The sequence below is a fragment of the Meriones unguiculatus genome, chromosome 2 (assembly GCF_030254825.1).
Source record: "Meriones unguiculatus strain TT.TT164.6M chromosome 2, Bangor_MerUng_6.1, whole genome shotgun sequence".
Classification (NCBI taxonomy): Eukaryota; Metazoa; Chordata; class Mammalia; order Rodentia; family Muridae; genus Meriones; species Meriones unguiculatus.
This window is the reverse complement of record NC_083350.1, coordinates 73,949,571-73,966,071: the sequence shown is the minus strand read 5'-3', so window position 1 is coordinate 73,966,071 and position 16,501 is coordinate 73,949,571. Positions and strand designations below refer to the sequence as shown.

The following is a 16,501-nucleotide window of genomic DNA, read 5'->3' as shown; positions in this document are numbered from 1 at the left end:
ATAAACCCAAAATATTTGAAACTTATTTTGTTGAAACAATTTAAAAATAACATCTTACTAAATCAAATGCTGAATATAAGTGAAAATGTGTCAAGGAAGTTTACCTTCTGCCTATCGTTTTTTAAATATGGAAAAAACAAACAAAAGTCTGAAGTGAAGTGGTACTAGGCCTCACAGATCAGCACCCTCAGTATGACCCCAGCAATGATGCTCCTTTAATAGCTCTGGAATGTAACAGTTTGATGCAAGAATGAGCTCACAAGAACTTGAACTTCAATGAAAACACTGGATCACTTGACACTGTAAAGTTTACATAGTATCATGTCCATTTTTAAATCTAAAAGTAGCACCTTACAGGATTATTTTTTTATAAGCACTATGTACTTCAATGTATAATATCCTAATCAACCCAGATTATAGTACAGGTTAAAATTATATACACTGCACAAAAACATTTTAAGCCACATGACGATGCAGTGTCTAAATCATTGGAAACAGCCTCAGTTTAAAATTAACAACAGATTCACACTGACCATAAATAAAACAAATGGTGGGGTTCCAAATTTAACTATTCAATAAAGATTCTGGAATCCTTGGGAGTTTTTGTTTTGTTTTTTTAGTTTTGTTGGTTTTGTGAACCCAAGCTGACCTGGAACTCTCTATGTAGCTGAGAATGACCTTGAATATCTGATCCTCCTACCTGTACCTCCAAGTGCTAGGAATACAGTATGCATGGCCACACCTGAATTTGAAATTTCCTAAAATCTTTTTTTTCACAATAGTATCTTCTTAACTCTATACCCAGCATTTTTCTGTTCAAAGGAGCTTCAACTCCTCCTAGGTCATTAGATCCTCACAACAACTATAGGGATATATGGCTAAATGTTTAAGAACAAAAATTCAAAACATTTAAGAAAGCCACCCCAAATTATCAACATCTTTACCCAACCCCAAAAGGCTTCCAAGTCCATGTTACAAATTAACATATAGTCCAGTAACAATGGATGGCAACAGAGGACACTGAATCATCGCCACAGAAGGTTGAAGTGGGAAGGGAAGAGGAGAGGAGGGCTGGGAGAGGGATAACTAAGGGTGTGTGGAAAACCCATATTGAAATGTATCCTTTTATAAGCTTCTTAAACACACACACACACTCTTACTCAGACTTAGCCTACACAGAAGATGATGTTTACCCAGTAGCCATACGTGCAAGGCATGGAGTGCCTTCCCTCAAGCTGTTGATCAGGGGTGTCCCAGAGACTTCCTAAACAATACCAACCATTGTCACTGCTCCTCTTAGAACCTGATGAAAGATTACTACAGAAGACACCACACACCTTGTTAGCAGGACATGGAGAACTCAAGGTGATACCGGTGAGGAAGCAGCCTCCTCTTGCTGGCCAGCTTTCACAGTACCTGAAGGCACCATGTAGGCTGCTATGGAGAAAAGTCATCAACAGTCTTACTCGTGGGTGGAGCAGTGGCATGAGCATTATAAGGTCAATCAATTGCTTTCTGATTGGACTTCAGACCCATTCCAAAGGATGAAACTCATACCTACTATTCTAAATGTAATCCACAACCCAAGACTAGCTCATAGGCCCCAGGGGCAAAGCTACAACTTCCATTTTGCTCAAACGACATACTATCCCTAACCCTCTAAATGCATACGTCTATAGACATAGAGTAGTGCAGCTCTCACTCCTCAGTGAAGCAGTTTGCGCAGTGAAGAGCAGCTAATGCGAAAAATAACTCACTACTAGTCAAAGCACCAAAAGTATTTATGAAGTACTCGGTCCAAATGGGACCTACACATCACATCCATCCCTTCAAGACTCAGAGATAATACCAAGGATGAGGAGACAGAAAGATTTTAAGCACCAGAAGTCTGGGAAGGTGTTCAAAAGCAGGGATAGTTCAGGTGAAACAGTGTTCTAAGTAAGCTTGAGGACCTGCTAAAAGTCCAGGGACAGCGGCACACTCTTGTAATCCCAGTGTTGGAGATGTGAAGTCAGGCAGGTCCCTGGAGCTCACTGGACAGCCTGCCTCACCTCATCTTTCAGCGCCAGGCCAAGTGAGAGATCCTGTCTCAAATACAAGATGCACGGTGCCTGAACTTGATTCCTGACTTGAACATACACACTGTTCCTTAACCCAAGCACTGGCAGGTCAAACAGGTAGACATCTGGCTTGGAGCTGAGGGTGGCCTACACAAACCTAACAGGAGCTAGAATACATTTGTTTCACCGTTTCTCAAATTAGACAGCCTGGTTTCAGACCTGTTGAGTCAGGACTTCCAAGAACAGACAGGGCTGTGGCTGTCAGAGCCTGCTGATGACACCTGCAGCTAAGACTCCGCTTCTCAGCCCCCCTGCAGCTCTCACCGCAGGCAAAAAGCTCTGGCCAAACAGTCTGCAGTATTTTGCAGAATCTACCAGGCCTACTTAAGGAAGGCCCAGGAATGCAGTACCTGGAACAGCGTCTGAAGCTGAAATCTCCATGCTTCACACTGTCGCACTCACCCTGTCGCACTCACCCTGTCACACCAGATGGGATGGAAAAAGGAAGACCACTGGGATTTGCTGACCAGAAGTCTAGGCGGTAGGGTTGGGGCCGGAAGGCACAAGCTCTAAACTCAGTGAAGAGACCTTGCCTCAAGGGAATCAGGCAGACGCAATAGAGGAGCACACCAACATCCTCCTTCTGACCCCATGAATGGGCATGTGCAACACACACACACAACAATCGTCAAAAACTAGGCATAACAAAACATTTATTCTGATAGAAGAACAATGAAGAGTACTAAGCAGTACTGTATGCTGCTCTGAGTGAAAAAGACACATAAAAATCTTGCTAGTGGGGCTGGAGAGATGGCTCAGAGGTTAAGAGCACTGGCTGCTCTTCCAGAGGTCCTGAGTTCAATTCCCAGCAACCACATGGCGGCTTACAACCGTCTATACAGGGACCCGATGCTCTCTTCTGGCCTATAGGCAGAATGTTGTATAAATAATAAATAAATAAATCTTCAAAAGAAAAAAAATCTTGCTAGTGCTCCCTAGGTTCTAACTGTGATATTTTAGTGTATGTTAAAAAAAATAGCTTTTCTACATATGTCCATTTATGTCTTTCCTAATTTCCTAACTAGCAGAGCATTTGAAACTAGGTCCACCGGAGAGTCCTCACTGCTCTGTCCAGTTTGTAGTGCATCTGATGAGCATGGGTACAGGGCCTCTGAAGCAGAGCACAAGGCTGTTTCAGCATCTGCCTAGGAGCCCAGTCTGAGTGTGTGCTAAGAACACTCATGATAGCTGCAGAGCTCTCCACCTAAAAATAACCTGCTCTTATGTAATCACTCTCCACAGATTTGTGCACCATATATACCTTGAAATAAATCTCTTTTAAAAAAAAAAAAAATGCCACAACAGGTAAGTGAACATTCTTAAAAGCGGAGAAGTTTAATCCTAATTTTAACAAATCTTATCCTTGGTAGTTGATAGTTTTGCTGATGCACAGAATTAGAAAAGGTCATTTATAACACAAGTGACAGCACAGCAGCTCTAACTTTACTTCTGAAGGAACTTTATTGATATATTATACACACACACACACACACACACACACACACACACACACCTCTCTGCTTTAACTGTAGAGCCCACAGCAAATACACACCCAGCTCCTAGCACTGCCACTAAGACAGAACACTCCTGCTGCTTCCTCCCCTGGATCCCCAGCCTCTTCATAGCTACCCTGCCCTTCTCTCTGCACAGCCCATGTGGTCACTCTGGTTCCTACGACCCTGGAACTCGTTTGCTTGTTCCTAAACTTGAAATAAATAGATCAGGTTTTTACTGGACTCACTCATGTACTCCCAAGAACAAGGAGCTGTTTCCTTCCCACTGCTGAGGACTGCTTCAGGGCAGGGACACGCCATGATCACAACATCTACTTTTTAAAGCTCATGGGGGGACGGCTCAGTTGGCTCCACACTTGCCACAGAAGCATGAAAACCTGAATTTGGGTTCCCAAGCCCCACGTGATGCGCCACCTGCAATCTCAGCCCTGAGGACAGACAGACAGGTCCCTGGAGCTCACTGGCTAGCCAGTCTAGCAAGGAGGAAAATTTCAGGTCCAGTGTGAGGCCCTGCACAGAAAGCATGGCACCCAGCATTGCTCTCTGACCCTTCACCCACACACCCACACACTGCATCCATACACACACAAACATGTGCGCACAGACACCAAGAAAAACGTCCTCTCTCCATTGCTGAGCCTAACTTTCTCTGTCCCAAATGTTGACGTTTTATTCTGATTTGGCGAATATCTTCATGGTTCCCCAACTAGGATAAAAAGATTAGATTGGAATCAATTTAGTGGTCTGAACTCCTTCCAAAGAGAGCACCCGGGAGGGAGTCTCGGTCTTCCTAGGCATGCCACGCATGTCAATGGTATTCCAGCACCAGGAAGTTGTCAGCAGATGGCTTGGGACTGGCTGTCTAATGTCTGAGCCACCTACTTGGGAAGCTGATTTACATAAAAGGAGATACTCATTTACTGAGCAACTCAAAGTGACCTGGAATCTGCAAAAGTCTAAAAACAATTAATTTGACTTCATATTTTCTTTCTAAGCTTCAAAAATAAATATAAATAAAAATATAAAATTGACCCTGACTGGGTAGAGTCCTCAAGGGCCCCTGTCAAGTACAATATTATGTAACCTTCAGTCCCTGTCCTCTTCATCCAACAAGAATCTGTCAGCCACCCACTCCATGCCAGGCATTCCAGGTCCCAGGGACTCCACAGTGACTAAGAGGGCAACCCTGCACGTATTCCATTTACCAACTACTGAGGGGAAAGACACAAGGCAAATCAATGGACGGCTTAGTGTGCTAGATGCCAGCAGGTGCTGAGCACGTAAGCTACAAAGCAGGAAAGGCATCCTGGAGCCTCAGGTGGGTGGGGAGGGATGCTGGAGGACCACACTGAAAAAGCATCAGCGGATCAAAGGCCGAAAGACAGTAGGGAGCGGATACCTAGGAGGACGATCTGGCTGAGAAACAGTAAAAGCTCTGATGTAAGAACAGGTCCACACACCGTTAGACCACAGCAAGGAGATGTGAAGAAGAGAAGGGGCCAGGAGGGAGCCAGGGCCACTTGCATGGTCTCACAGTCCCCAGCACCAGAACTCTGCACTGACTGGAAGCTGAGGAGCACCATGCCTGCACTCGCTTCCCTGTATAGCTGCTCTGTCTCCAAAGGACAGCTTTTAAGAAAAAGTGTGAAAGTTGGACAGTAACAGTCTGAAGGAACTAGGAGATACTCAGCTTGAGGAAAGGAAAATTTCTAGCTATTCCAAATAGCTAACAAACGTTTACATGGGAGAAGAGACAATTCTCATGACAATGCACACTGGGACAATGAGTTCAGAAGGAGAAGGGAAAACCTGACCCTGACAGGAAGCTGAACCTTCTGACACTTCCTACCCCTCCAGTAGAACAAGCAGCTCAAAGGACCATGCAGCAGGAGCAGCTGCCAGCCATGCTGTTTGCTCTAGGTGCAGCTCCCCACTTCCAGCCCTGGGAAGCTGGTATCATCCCAATGGCGAAAGCCAAGCACAGCCAGGGTCTGTGACGCTTGGATCATATAGGATGAAGAGCAGAGCCTGCTTTCAATCCACATCCGTGTGCCCCAGGCTGCCAGCTCTGAGCCTCCTGTCCTCAGCAGAGGAGTTACACACTGCTATGCTTACATTCAGCTATGGCGACTGCCTGGCTGCCAGAGCTGTGGGAAGAATCGACAGGGAAAACTGATGACATCTAGATTCCTTAATAATTTTGTGATCATATTTTCTAAGGTTTCAATCTTAAACTTTTTCTTTACAGTTTTTAGGAACTCTGTACTAATAACTATGGCTAAAGATCAAAAACTAATTTCAATATAAACATTCTGAGTTCTCTTTTCAATCAAGTCTACCATTCCTAGACATACCTACTGTTTCCTTAGGCCCTGTACAGCCTCTGTGCCACCATTCCTCACCTCAAAATACCAACCTCTGGCCTCCCTATGCACTTACACTGGTACACATACACACACACACACACACACACACACACATACACACAGTCATGCCGGCTTGTGGACCTTTTGAAAAGGGGGCACACACACTAGCTACATCCTCCCATCACATAGCAAATGGAGAACGGTTCCAAACACACTTGCTTTGTAAGGCAAGTGTGGCCCAATGTCAGGAAGGGGTAGCCTCTCAATTTGGGGGATAATATCTGAATAAAAAACTGTTAGCAATTCTACTTACATTTTTTTCCTGGCACATCACACTCAGGATAATTATTATTTAAGAAAAAAAATCAAACAAAACAAAATGTACGTGCTATTGATAAGGATGCAGAGAAATGCAAGCCTTTGGCATTACTGACCGGAACGTACAATGGTACCCTTGCTGTGGGAAGAAGTGTGACGCTGCTCTCAGAGACACAAGTGGAGTGCGACGTGACCCAGCAGGCGTTTTTCGGTGTGTACTAAACAAGCACAGCATCAAGCCAGACTTAGGAGTACTTGCATATCCATGTTCACAGCAGTATTCTTTATAATAGCCAAAGGGAGAAGCGGCCCAAGGGTCCATAGGCAAGACATAACACAATGGGACAGCATATGCTTCAGATGTGGGAGTCCTGGCCCATGCTACACCAGGAATGACAGTGAAAAGGCTGTGGTTCCTGAATCCGGGCAAATGGAGAAGGACAAATACTACAACCACTATATGATTCTTCCTGTGTGACGTACAAAACAGCGTCAGCGCCATAAAGAATAACATGGTAGTTTTCAGAAGTGAGCGGAGAATGGGTCTTGTTTCATGAACAGTTTCCATCTTCCACAGTGAAGCACTTCCGGGGGTGGAGGAGACAGCTGTCCAACGATGCACATGTGCCAATGACACGGGGTAATACGCCAGATACAGTTAGGAAGGAAAGTCTTAGGGGCATTTGATACCCTAAAGTTCTTTCTCCAAATACTGGACTAAAATACATAGTCAAACTAACTTACAAAAAATTTTAAACCTCCCATCATAATATATGCTGTGTATTTAATTTGGGTCCTTGAAATTATCTACAAGAAAGTCAAAATCAAATGCAAATCTTCTCGGCCTAGTACTATTAATCCTACCTGCAGGAAAATCCCTAAGTGTAATTTCTATATACAAATGTACTCTGGGGCACAGGCATATTCAGCTAATTCACGAGACAACACTGCAGGTCAGAGAGTGGCCAACAGTGAGCATGAACATACAGAAGAATTTCTATGGGGGAGGACCCCACATGACAGAGCTTACGCAGATGCTATGGACAAGTCATACATGTGGCTCTCAATTCTCTGAAGGCCAAAGCAGAAAGAGAAATGCAATCAATTATGAACCTTTAATTGTCCACAAGGAGAGAAAAAGACACAGTTCTTCAGGGAAAACAAACTCCCTCTTTGCCCTTAGCTCTAATTTCTCATCCAGTATAGGGGAACATGAGCGTTGAAGGACAAAGATACATCAATAAAGCTCATTTCTCAAAAATTCCCTAAAAGAAACTGAGATGTATATCCAACTTATAACTCAGTGAGTGCCACTTATATGAGGACTGACTGAACACAGCCCAGGCTAAAGCCTTCTGACAGTCTAGTTTAATCTTAGAACAGTCTTTAGACTATCTAGAAAAACGGACATGTTCTGTTTTCTTCTAAATCACAATTTATCCCAAGCACAATTTCTCCCAAGAAGACAGATAACAATTTTCCTGTTGCGAACCCGGAATACAGGTGTTCTGTGCAAAGTCTGAAGCCATTTCGGTATTCTTGGCCATTTGCTTTTTTTATTCCTAAACTTGGTATGCCTTTGTCAAGTTGGGAAACTACCTTACACAAGGACCGTATCAACATTGACAAGGGTAGACCATCTTCTCCTGTGGTGAACGTTCCTAACTAGAGGTGTATTTGTTATAGCTGTTGTTCTTTGGCACTAAATCCGGGGACAGTATTCTGGAGTTGGCTCTAAGTTTTGCATCCTCCCACCTATATAAGCTTGGACAACTAAATGAGCCTCTCTCCAGGCCCTAGCTCCTTCCTCTGTGAAATAAGAGTAGATCTATTACTTTCAAACAGTGTTCCATGGAGCTGCTTCAGGTGACCAGAGGCTATTTTTACTTTCATCTGTCCATGTATTCACATCTATCCCTAATAAAACCATAAGAACTAGTATCCCTTTCAATTTTCAGCAAGAATACAAAGAAAAAGAAAAAGAAATGAGGAATATACTCAAATCACCTCTATTACATGCAAAATAAACAAAGTTAAACTCACAAAGCATCATTTCTAATTCAGCTGTTTAGAATCCAGAATAACAACACAGTATCAAGTACAGAAACATCCCTGTAAGAAGTTGACTGCTCAAAAGTACAGTGCAGAAAAGCCCAATGTCCTCACTATAGTAAATGGAAGTAAGTGAAGAAGAGCAGGGATCCCCCAGAGCAAACCCACATCCATGTCTGCAGCCAGAAGGCTGTGCGCTCCTTCTCTCAGGACACAGGCTTCTCCTGTGTCTCCGCCACAGAGTACAACTGTGCGCCGCTGTCGTTTGCTCACCGCCCGCGGTCTCCCAACATGGTGTCTCTCATCTAACACACTGTGCTGGAGCCGTGCCACCCTGGGACAGACTCCTATTTTAACAGATTTCCCTAAGAGTGGAGCATAGGATGATACCTGAATACAAAAGTAACAATACATTTATTGTTATCCCATCTCGGTTTCAACATAGCTTGTGACAGAGAGAGGCTGAGGTAAGAAGAAACTCCATTCTACACAGGAAGGTGGTGAGCCTTGCTATGAAGCTTCGCCAGAGCCAAAGAACAAGCTCCCCTTGCTATCCGAACTGGTGCTCAGGACCCCACACAGCAGACACTTTACCCTCTCCTGTCCAGGCATTTTCCCTACGCTCTCCCCATATATGTCAATAGTCAATAATGCTGAATCTGTGAGCATTTAAAGAAAATTGGATGCATGATATTTGAGGATATAGTTAGCAGATGATCTTTAAAGTATAGCAAGGCAAGAAGGGATAAAAGGAGAAAAGGAAATGATTGGTATGAAAAATAGTGTTGGTGAGGGAAAATGAGTCACATGGAGAGAAATGCAGAGCAGTAGACACAGAACAGGCAGGTGGGTAGAGGGGGAAAGGCCACACGGAAGACATCCAAACCTCCTGTAAGCTGCAGGTATTTTAAAATATTATGAGAGCATTTGGCTATACTTCAGGTTCAGTATCTGCAGCCTGTCAAAGCAATCTTTAAAATGTAATGTTAGATGCCAAATAGTAATGGCTAAAGCTCATAATGATAGTTGCTAAATTACAAACTACTCACACATAAAAACAACTAAAATCTAGAATGAATAAATATTGAACAAAGTGCCCACGTTTCAAGAGAACAAAGTATAACAAACGTATAAACAATAAGGAAAAGGTTAACTCATAGAAAGTGAGAGAAAACTGTAAAATTTAATTTAAAATAAAAAGATGAAATAGATGTCACAGCTAAAGGCAGCTCTTTGAAAATACAGACAAGATGGCCTTTGTGGATGAGGATGAGCTCAGTCCTGGTGTGACGGATGTGCTGGGGTGGGTTGGGAGGGGCCCTTTTCTGGGGGAAGGGGATTGGCAGATAGAGGGAAGAAGGTGGGGGAGGGACCTGGAGGAGTGGGTGTGAAGTGCATATGTAGATTAAAAATAAATTTTACAAAACACAAGAAAGAAAAGCTTTAAGACAACTTGCTTGAGGAGATGTTGATTCACCTGAAGAAAGAGAAAAATGTCTTCCAAAATACTCAAACAAACATATTTGAAAAAGGGGTAACTACATATCCAAGATAAATTTAAAAGATGATACCTTTAAAACAATACATTTTCAAACTTCAATGGAAATGGGATGTCCCTAGAAATACCTAACCTGCCAGAGCTAACCCAAAAAGAAATAAAGAAATCAAAGTAGTCCTATAATTATTTAATATATTTAAATAGTAGTTCACAAAACTTACAAAGATGGTTTTGTTAAAATTTTTCTAACTTCAAAGACTAAATCATTTCAATTTTATACAAGCCCTAGGGCACAAAAGAAGAATGAATACTACTGAATTGATTTTTACTATATCAGAATAACCTTCATAGAAAAACCTGACAAAGAAAGGAAAAAAAGAAAGCATACAAGCCACTCTTATTTAAAAAAAAAAAACAGCTAAAATCCAAATTTAGCATTCTTTCTGATTTGAAGAGATATAAAAATGAAATGTGAACAACATTAATACTGTAAGTGGTATTTATTATTTTTTAGTTAATTTGTAGAAGTTGCAATTGTTTCTTTTAAATCATGGAAGAATGTGGATTCACTATCTCAGCATCTATCCAACATTGCCCTGAAAGCCCTCACCAGGAAATTAAGAACAAGAAAAAGAAATTCCAAACATAAGGATTAGAAGAACAGAACACATTATTCTTTACAGATCACGAACATCAGGAGAAAAATCACAGTCTACAGTTATAATTTCTATTCCCTTGTTCTCCTTCTATTAACTCTGCTGACTGCAGTCTGGCGTCTTCCTAAGTTCTGAGTATAAACTCTCTTGAACCCAAGATTCCACTGACCTAACACACTCCAGTTCTTACCTGTACATCTTGGCATGCCTCACCTTCTCTGGAGCTCTCCTGTACCTTACTGATTTTTCTTGGTGTTCTCTGCTATGTCCTTTTCTTATAATTGGCATCCACATGCCAATATTCATTCCTTTGATTTCAAATTTTTTCAAACTTTATGTCTATGTGGTATTACTCACTCTGGGGGTTATGAGCACAAAGGATGTTTAGGTGACTCAGAGCAGTACCAGTGGTTCCCAAGCTTTTATAGGACATGTAAAGGTGTGTCAACATGTCAAAAACAGAGCTCAGTCACCCTCACCTATGTAGTAACCTGTACCAGAAAGCTAGGAGTCAGCTATGACCCTGCCTCCCCCTTCATTCCTCACAATCAATGTAGTTCTGATTTATGCTTTCCAAAATCTATGTTCTCTAACTTCCTTTGCTTAAGTAATAACCTTGACTTGGTCCTATTATCACTCGTGAATAACCTTGTACCTGGTTGTCCTGATTTCAGGCCTGTCCTTCAATTCTCCTGAAGAGCAAATCTGATCAAATCTCTCCCGATCAAAAGCTTTTGGTGACATTAAGTTCTCAGGCTAGGTTTAAAACTCCTTAAGCACATTCCACAAAGTCCTTAGAAAAGGACCTTGCTTGCCCTCTCCCCACGGTGCTCCAGTCTTCACGGTCTGCTAACATCCACCCCTTCTGGTTGCTTTCCATTGTGGTTTCTGTTAAAATCTTCAGCCCTTGGCTCTTGCAGGACTCTTTTCAGAGTGCTGAGCTGATAGGCGGGAACCACCATAGTATTAAGAACTTGTTACTTTATGTATACTATTTTAAATGTCCTTTTATAAACTATTATAAATAGGAGAAATACATTTGATCTTATTATGGAATAACTAAGTTATTTCCCCTGTTTTGTAGAGTATAGAAAGTCTGAGTGAAAAGATTACACAGGTCATCTTACCAACAATGAAATTCTTGAAAATTAATCTATAAAAGGCTCCTAAAGAAGGAGTGGAGTTCAGCAATCACATTCACAAGGATCCAAACTCCTGCAAAGCTCCAGTCGTGGCAAAACTAACATGAAGACACAGCCAAAATAACTGTGTGCTCCTCACGTTGAGATTAAACACTTACTAAACCTTTAAACTGAACTACCTTCCCCTATCAGAGAAGCTCCGCTCTGTGGAACAGAGTTTGTGCTCTCCCCGGTGATCTACCCCACACCAAAAGGAATTGCAAGCATGTTTCTTTTCACACTGCTTTCTGCCAAGCCATGCTACGCCTTCAAAGCCAAATGCCTTCCTCGAATCTAATTAAAATGAAGAAACTTTTAATAGCTTCAGTAACTCTTAAGAGCTGTACTCGGCTTTACCCCCCCCCCCCCATCTTTCTCTCATGACCAGCTCCCTCCAAACAGAGAAAAATCCAACCCCGCTGAAAACCAGATCCACTGAATGCTACTAGGAGATGCCATGCCGGCCAGCTTAAGCGTCTGAGTAATGAAAAACCCTTAATCAAAACATCTGAAAACGAAAGCCTCCACCATACACACGCCTTCTCTCTCCTCACTTGTGCCTTCCTGCCGGCTCTCAGAATTTCAGTGATCTCTGAGACTGCCGTGGTTAAGTTCGTGTCAATGTCAACCAAAGAGAAAAAAAAATCACTAACTTGGAAGGTTATTTAGGACAATTGTCTTTCACTGCCTTACTCCTCCCACTCCAGCTGGCTTGACCTGATACTAATATTTAAATGTGAAACAGCAGCCAAGGACAGTTCCCTGGGGGCTCTTCTCGGGACACAGGCACAAACACCGGGCAGAACGCCCACCCCCACCCCCACCCGCAGAAGAAAAGGGGACACTGGGTCTTGTGGCTACATCGCCCTTCCCCAGTCAGTTACGGCTCCACACACCCGTCCAGCTATTCTTGGATCAACTCACATCCCTGGATCGCATCTGGCTGTTCCCCTCTTCCTCGCCTTAAGCTGGGCAACCCCAACCCCCACCAGAGCTTCTAGGGAAGGGCTGAGCAAACACACAACCCCACCCACCTGGGCTGGATCTTCAGGACTCAGGCTGGTGTGTTGCACCCCAGCTCCTCAAGAAGCTTCGGCACAGATGTTTTCGGCCTGCTCTCCTGTCCTCCAGACGAGCTGATCCGTGGGGCGCGACCCGGAGCGGTACCGCAAGGTCTCCCTAAGTCACCTCCGACCAGGGGCGGGCAGCAGCGCCCGCCTCCCCGGCAGCGGTCGAGGTCGGGCAGAGGCGCGGCGGGTGGCTCAGGACTCAGCTGCTTGACCACAGAGGTTGGCGCTGCCCCTCGCCCTGGCCGCTGGGCTCGGCCACAGACCCGCCCTCCAGGGCTCACCCGCCCGCGGAGTCCCAGCCAGCAGAGCTGAGCAGAGCGGGCGGGCGGAGTGGCCTGCAGCCTGCAGCAGGCAGGCGGTTCCCTTCCTTGTGGTCGCGGTCCCTCCTCCCCTTCCCTGGCGTGGCGGCTCCGGGAAGCGCAGGTAGGGACCGCCGCTGGGGAGAGCCTGCCCACAGCCTCCAAGCCTCCGAGATTCTCCAAGGAGAAATGAGGGAACTGCTCCTGGCATGTAGTGTGAGCTGAGCGGCGCACACAGGCTCCTGCGAGGTCCTAGAGTGGCCCTGTGCTGAAGCCCTTTCCTTGACAACTTTTAAAAGGCCAGCACGCTGCTGCTGAGAAAACTCAGGAAGGCAAAAGACACGCTCTCCGTGAGGCCGTGGCAGCTGCAGGACTCCCTATCCCCAAAGCAGAGTGAGTCTGCATGCTTACACCCCAGCAGGAATGAGCTGGAGTGGAGCAAAAAGTCAAACATTCTGCCCTGTTGACCTAAACTCCCTTAAAAGATGGCGATAGACAAGGACTGCAGGGACTGGCAATGCGCCAGACAAACACACACTTCTGACATCCTAATGAGACTTCAGGGTAACTAGAGGCTCTACTGAAGAAATAAACCGAAACGAACTTCTAAAATGTACACACCTGTTCTCCACGTGCAAGAGTCCTTTACTGGACAGAGCAGCGATGAAAGAAAATTGATATTTAACAAGTCCAGAGTACCTTGTGTTCCCTTAGATCGGTGGCCAAACTATTTGTAGGACACACAGGGCTCACTCAGAAAAAGTGGAATCCACGTCTAGAAAGTTTCACAGTGTCTTTGAAAATTCCTGATTGATAACTAAGCATAACTTGGCAATGAAGGATACTAATCTTCCCCTTTGGGCCCAGAGAGCTAGACAAAGAATCCAGCCACAGAAGAGGTCCTCAACACAACACGATGACAACAAAGGTACTTTGTTCTAGAAGGCAGTTTACAAGGACACTGAAAGGCGGACAGGACCCTGCACTGACCACTTCACATGACCCTGTTCACTCATATCCCAGCTTTCAGATTTGGAAGTGGAATTCCAAACAGGTATAAGTTTGCCTGAAGCTGAGGCAGCAGAGCTGAGATGCAGACTGCTCTGGCCCCAATGCTAGGTTCTTTCTTTTCAGTCATTGTTCACGCAGTCAATAAAGCTGTCAACAACATGCCGGCCCTGTGCTAAAGACATAAGGAAGAATGCCGTGTCTTTAAAGAGCGCTGGTCTGCTGTGTGCAATGATGCGCTGTGGCAACAAAAAGTCCTGGGACAGGAGGAGCCCTAACCTAGTTCTGAAGGGTGGAGCCTGGGATTAGGACGCGGCAGTCATCCTTAGAGCTATCCTGGAACCTCCCCAGAGCAGTCATGGAGAACATATGTTGGGATGGAGAAAAGGGGGGCGAAGGAAAATGGGGATGTCACATTGACAGAATTTAGTCAAAACTGGGGATGAGAAAGAAGGATCAACTAGAGATAGTTCCTAGGACCTCAACATCAGTGGCAAATCTATGAGATGTATGAAGAAACAGGTTTTAGACAAACTGGTTTTGAACCTATTACAGAAACATACAAATTGTTTAAAAGGCAGCTTGCACTGTGATTCAGAACTCGGGAAATTAGGGCGGTGTGTAAATAGTTGTGTGTTTCTAGTAAAGAAGTGGGCACTGCCAGTCCAGGAAGCATGCTACAGGGTGCTGCCCACCAACTACTAACATATAAGACGTGGGCAGAAGCAACGCTTCCGAAGGCGAAGGAGCAAGGGAGAGCAGCAACAAAGGGCAAAGACGCAGGAAAGGAGAGGTTCCACGGAAGCCACAGAGAATGCAAAGGAGCTGTAAGTAGCCAAATGTCAAGTCCTTCAGAAAGCAAGCAAGATGATTTAAGTGTCCTCTGACCGTGTTTACTGGAACACATCTGTAATCCCAGCACCAAGAAGGTTGAAGCAAGAGGATCAAGAGTTCAAGGTTATCCTTGGCTACATAGGGAGTTTAAGGTCAGTATGGACTACAGAAAAGCCTATCTATCACACACAAAAATGACAAACCAAGCCTCTCATTCTGGTAAGAATCACTTCTGTGGACTAGTGGAATGAAGAAACTGAAAGGAAAAGTACCACATTTTCAGGAATGAAAGTGGAAAGTGTGTATACCCATATACAATTAAGGCTACAAATATGGAAAGATGCAGAAGAGAAGAGCTCCTTAGAAGCAGGATAAGACACAGAAGCTCCCTACACAAGAAGTAACAAAGGGAAAATGCAGACACACACGCTGGGTGAGGGTATGGTATGGACTGATGGAATGGGCACTGACCTCTAGAGAGGACATGGCTAGAAAGGGGTGGTAGCTGAAGGAGTTGTCAACATTGGTGAACAAAAGCAGAGGGAGACCAAATGACTGAAGCACTATTGGTAAGCACAGGAAGTCAAATGAACATCAGAGGTCACACCCTGGAAGAGCAACAAGCCCACACAATCATGTGATTTCTCTTCAACAGTATCAGTGTTCTATCCAGAGGCACAGCACAAGGTCTAACCTTTCAGATGGCCCAGCCCAGTATCTGCATCCTTCCATTATATCACCAGCATCCAGACACACATCTGGGTCACCTCAGCTCAGCAGCAGGAGGCTTACCATGAAAGTATATGATGCTCTTCTAGCAACTTCAAACAGGCAGGTTCCTGACTTGGAAAAACTGGTTTGATTAAGCATACAGAAGTGTGATACCAGAACAAAGAGAATGCTAATGATGGCTCCCATGTATCATTGTAATACTTCCAGGACCATACTCTGGTGAGAAAAAAAACATAGAAATATATAATTTATGAGACAAATGTCTTGCTTTTTGATAAAGTCTCAGACTAGGTTAAAAAAAATACAGCATTAATATTTCCATGTTCTTATAGCTTTCTGTTCCTTTTAAAGATCAACAAAGGATTAGGACAATACCTCAGTCAGTGAAATACTTGTCTTGCATGTAAGAGAACCTGACTCTGAGTCCCAGAACCCAAGTAAAAAAGCGGGGCATGATGGCTCACACTTGTAATCATAGAGGTCACAGGAGACAGGTGGATTGCTGGGGCCTGCGAGCCAGCCTAGCCTACTTGGTGAATTCCAGGCCAGTGACAGCCCTGTTCAAAAACAAGGTGGGTGGGATCAGAGGAACAATAGCCAAAGTTCTCCTCTGTCCCCTCCCCATCATCATCAACACACACACACAAACACACACATACACACACACAAAAATTTTTCAGCTTATTCTGGAATACTATAGTTTTCTCAACAAGCTATTTAGGCCACAAAAAGTAAAACACCCACGAATTACAGAACCAGAAGGCACAGGACTTAGGAACAAAGGCCAACAAACGTTGAAACTGCCTTAGTTTCCAAAATAAGCCAAAGTAATCTATGATGGATGGGTTGCATC

At 44.2% G+C, this 16,501-nt stretch overlaps 1 protein-coding gene across 15 annotated transcripts in view; it reads right to left on the bottom strand.

Moving 5' to 3' along the window:
• Positions 1-16,501, bottom strand: part of Osbpl1a (oxysterol binding protein like 1A) — a 170,427-nt gene that overhangs the window by 72,908 nt on the left and 81,018 nt on the right. Inside the window, exon 1 of one of the 15 annotated variants that reach the window (XM_060377659.1) lies at positions 12,740-13,096. The exons of 6 other annotated variants lie outside the window; for them this stretch is intronic. Coding sequence is in view for 1 of the 9 variants with exons in the window: in XM_021656035.2 (XP_021511710.1) it covers positions 12,630-12,644 (15 nt within the window). In the remaining 8 variants the exon portion in view is untranslated. 8 more of the 15 variants (XM_021656036.2, XM_021656035.2, XM_060377656.1 and 5 more) reach the window with 8 other exon arrangements.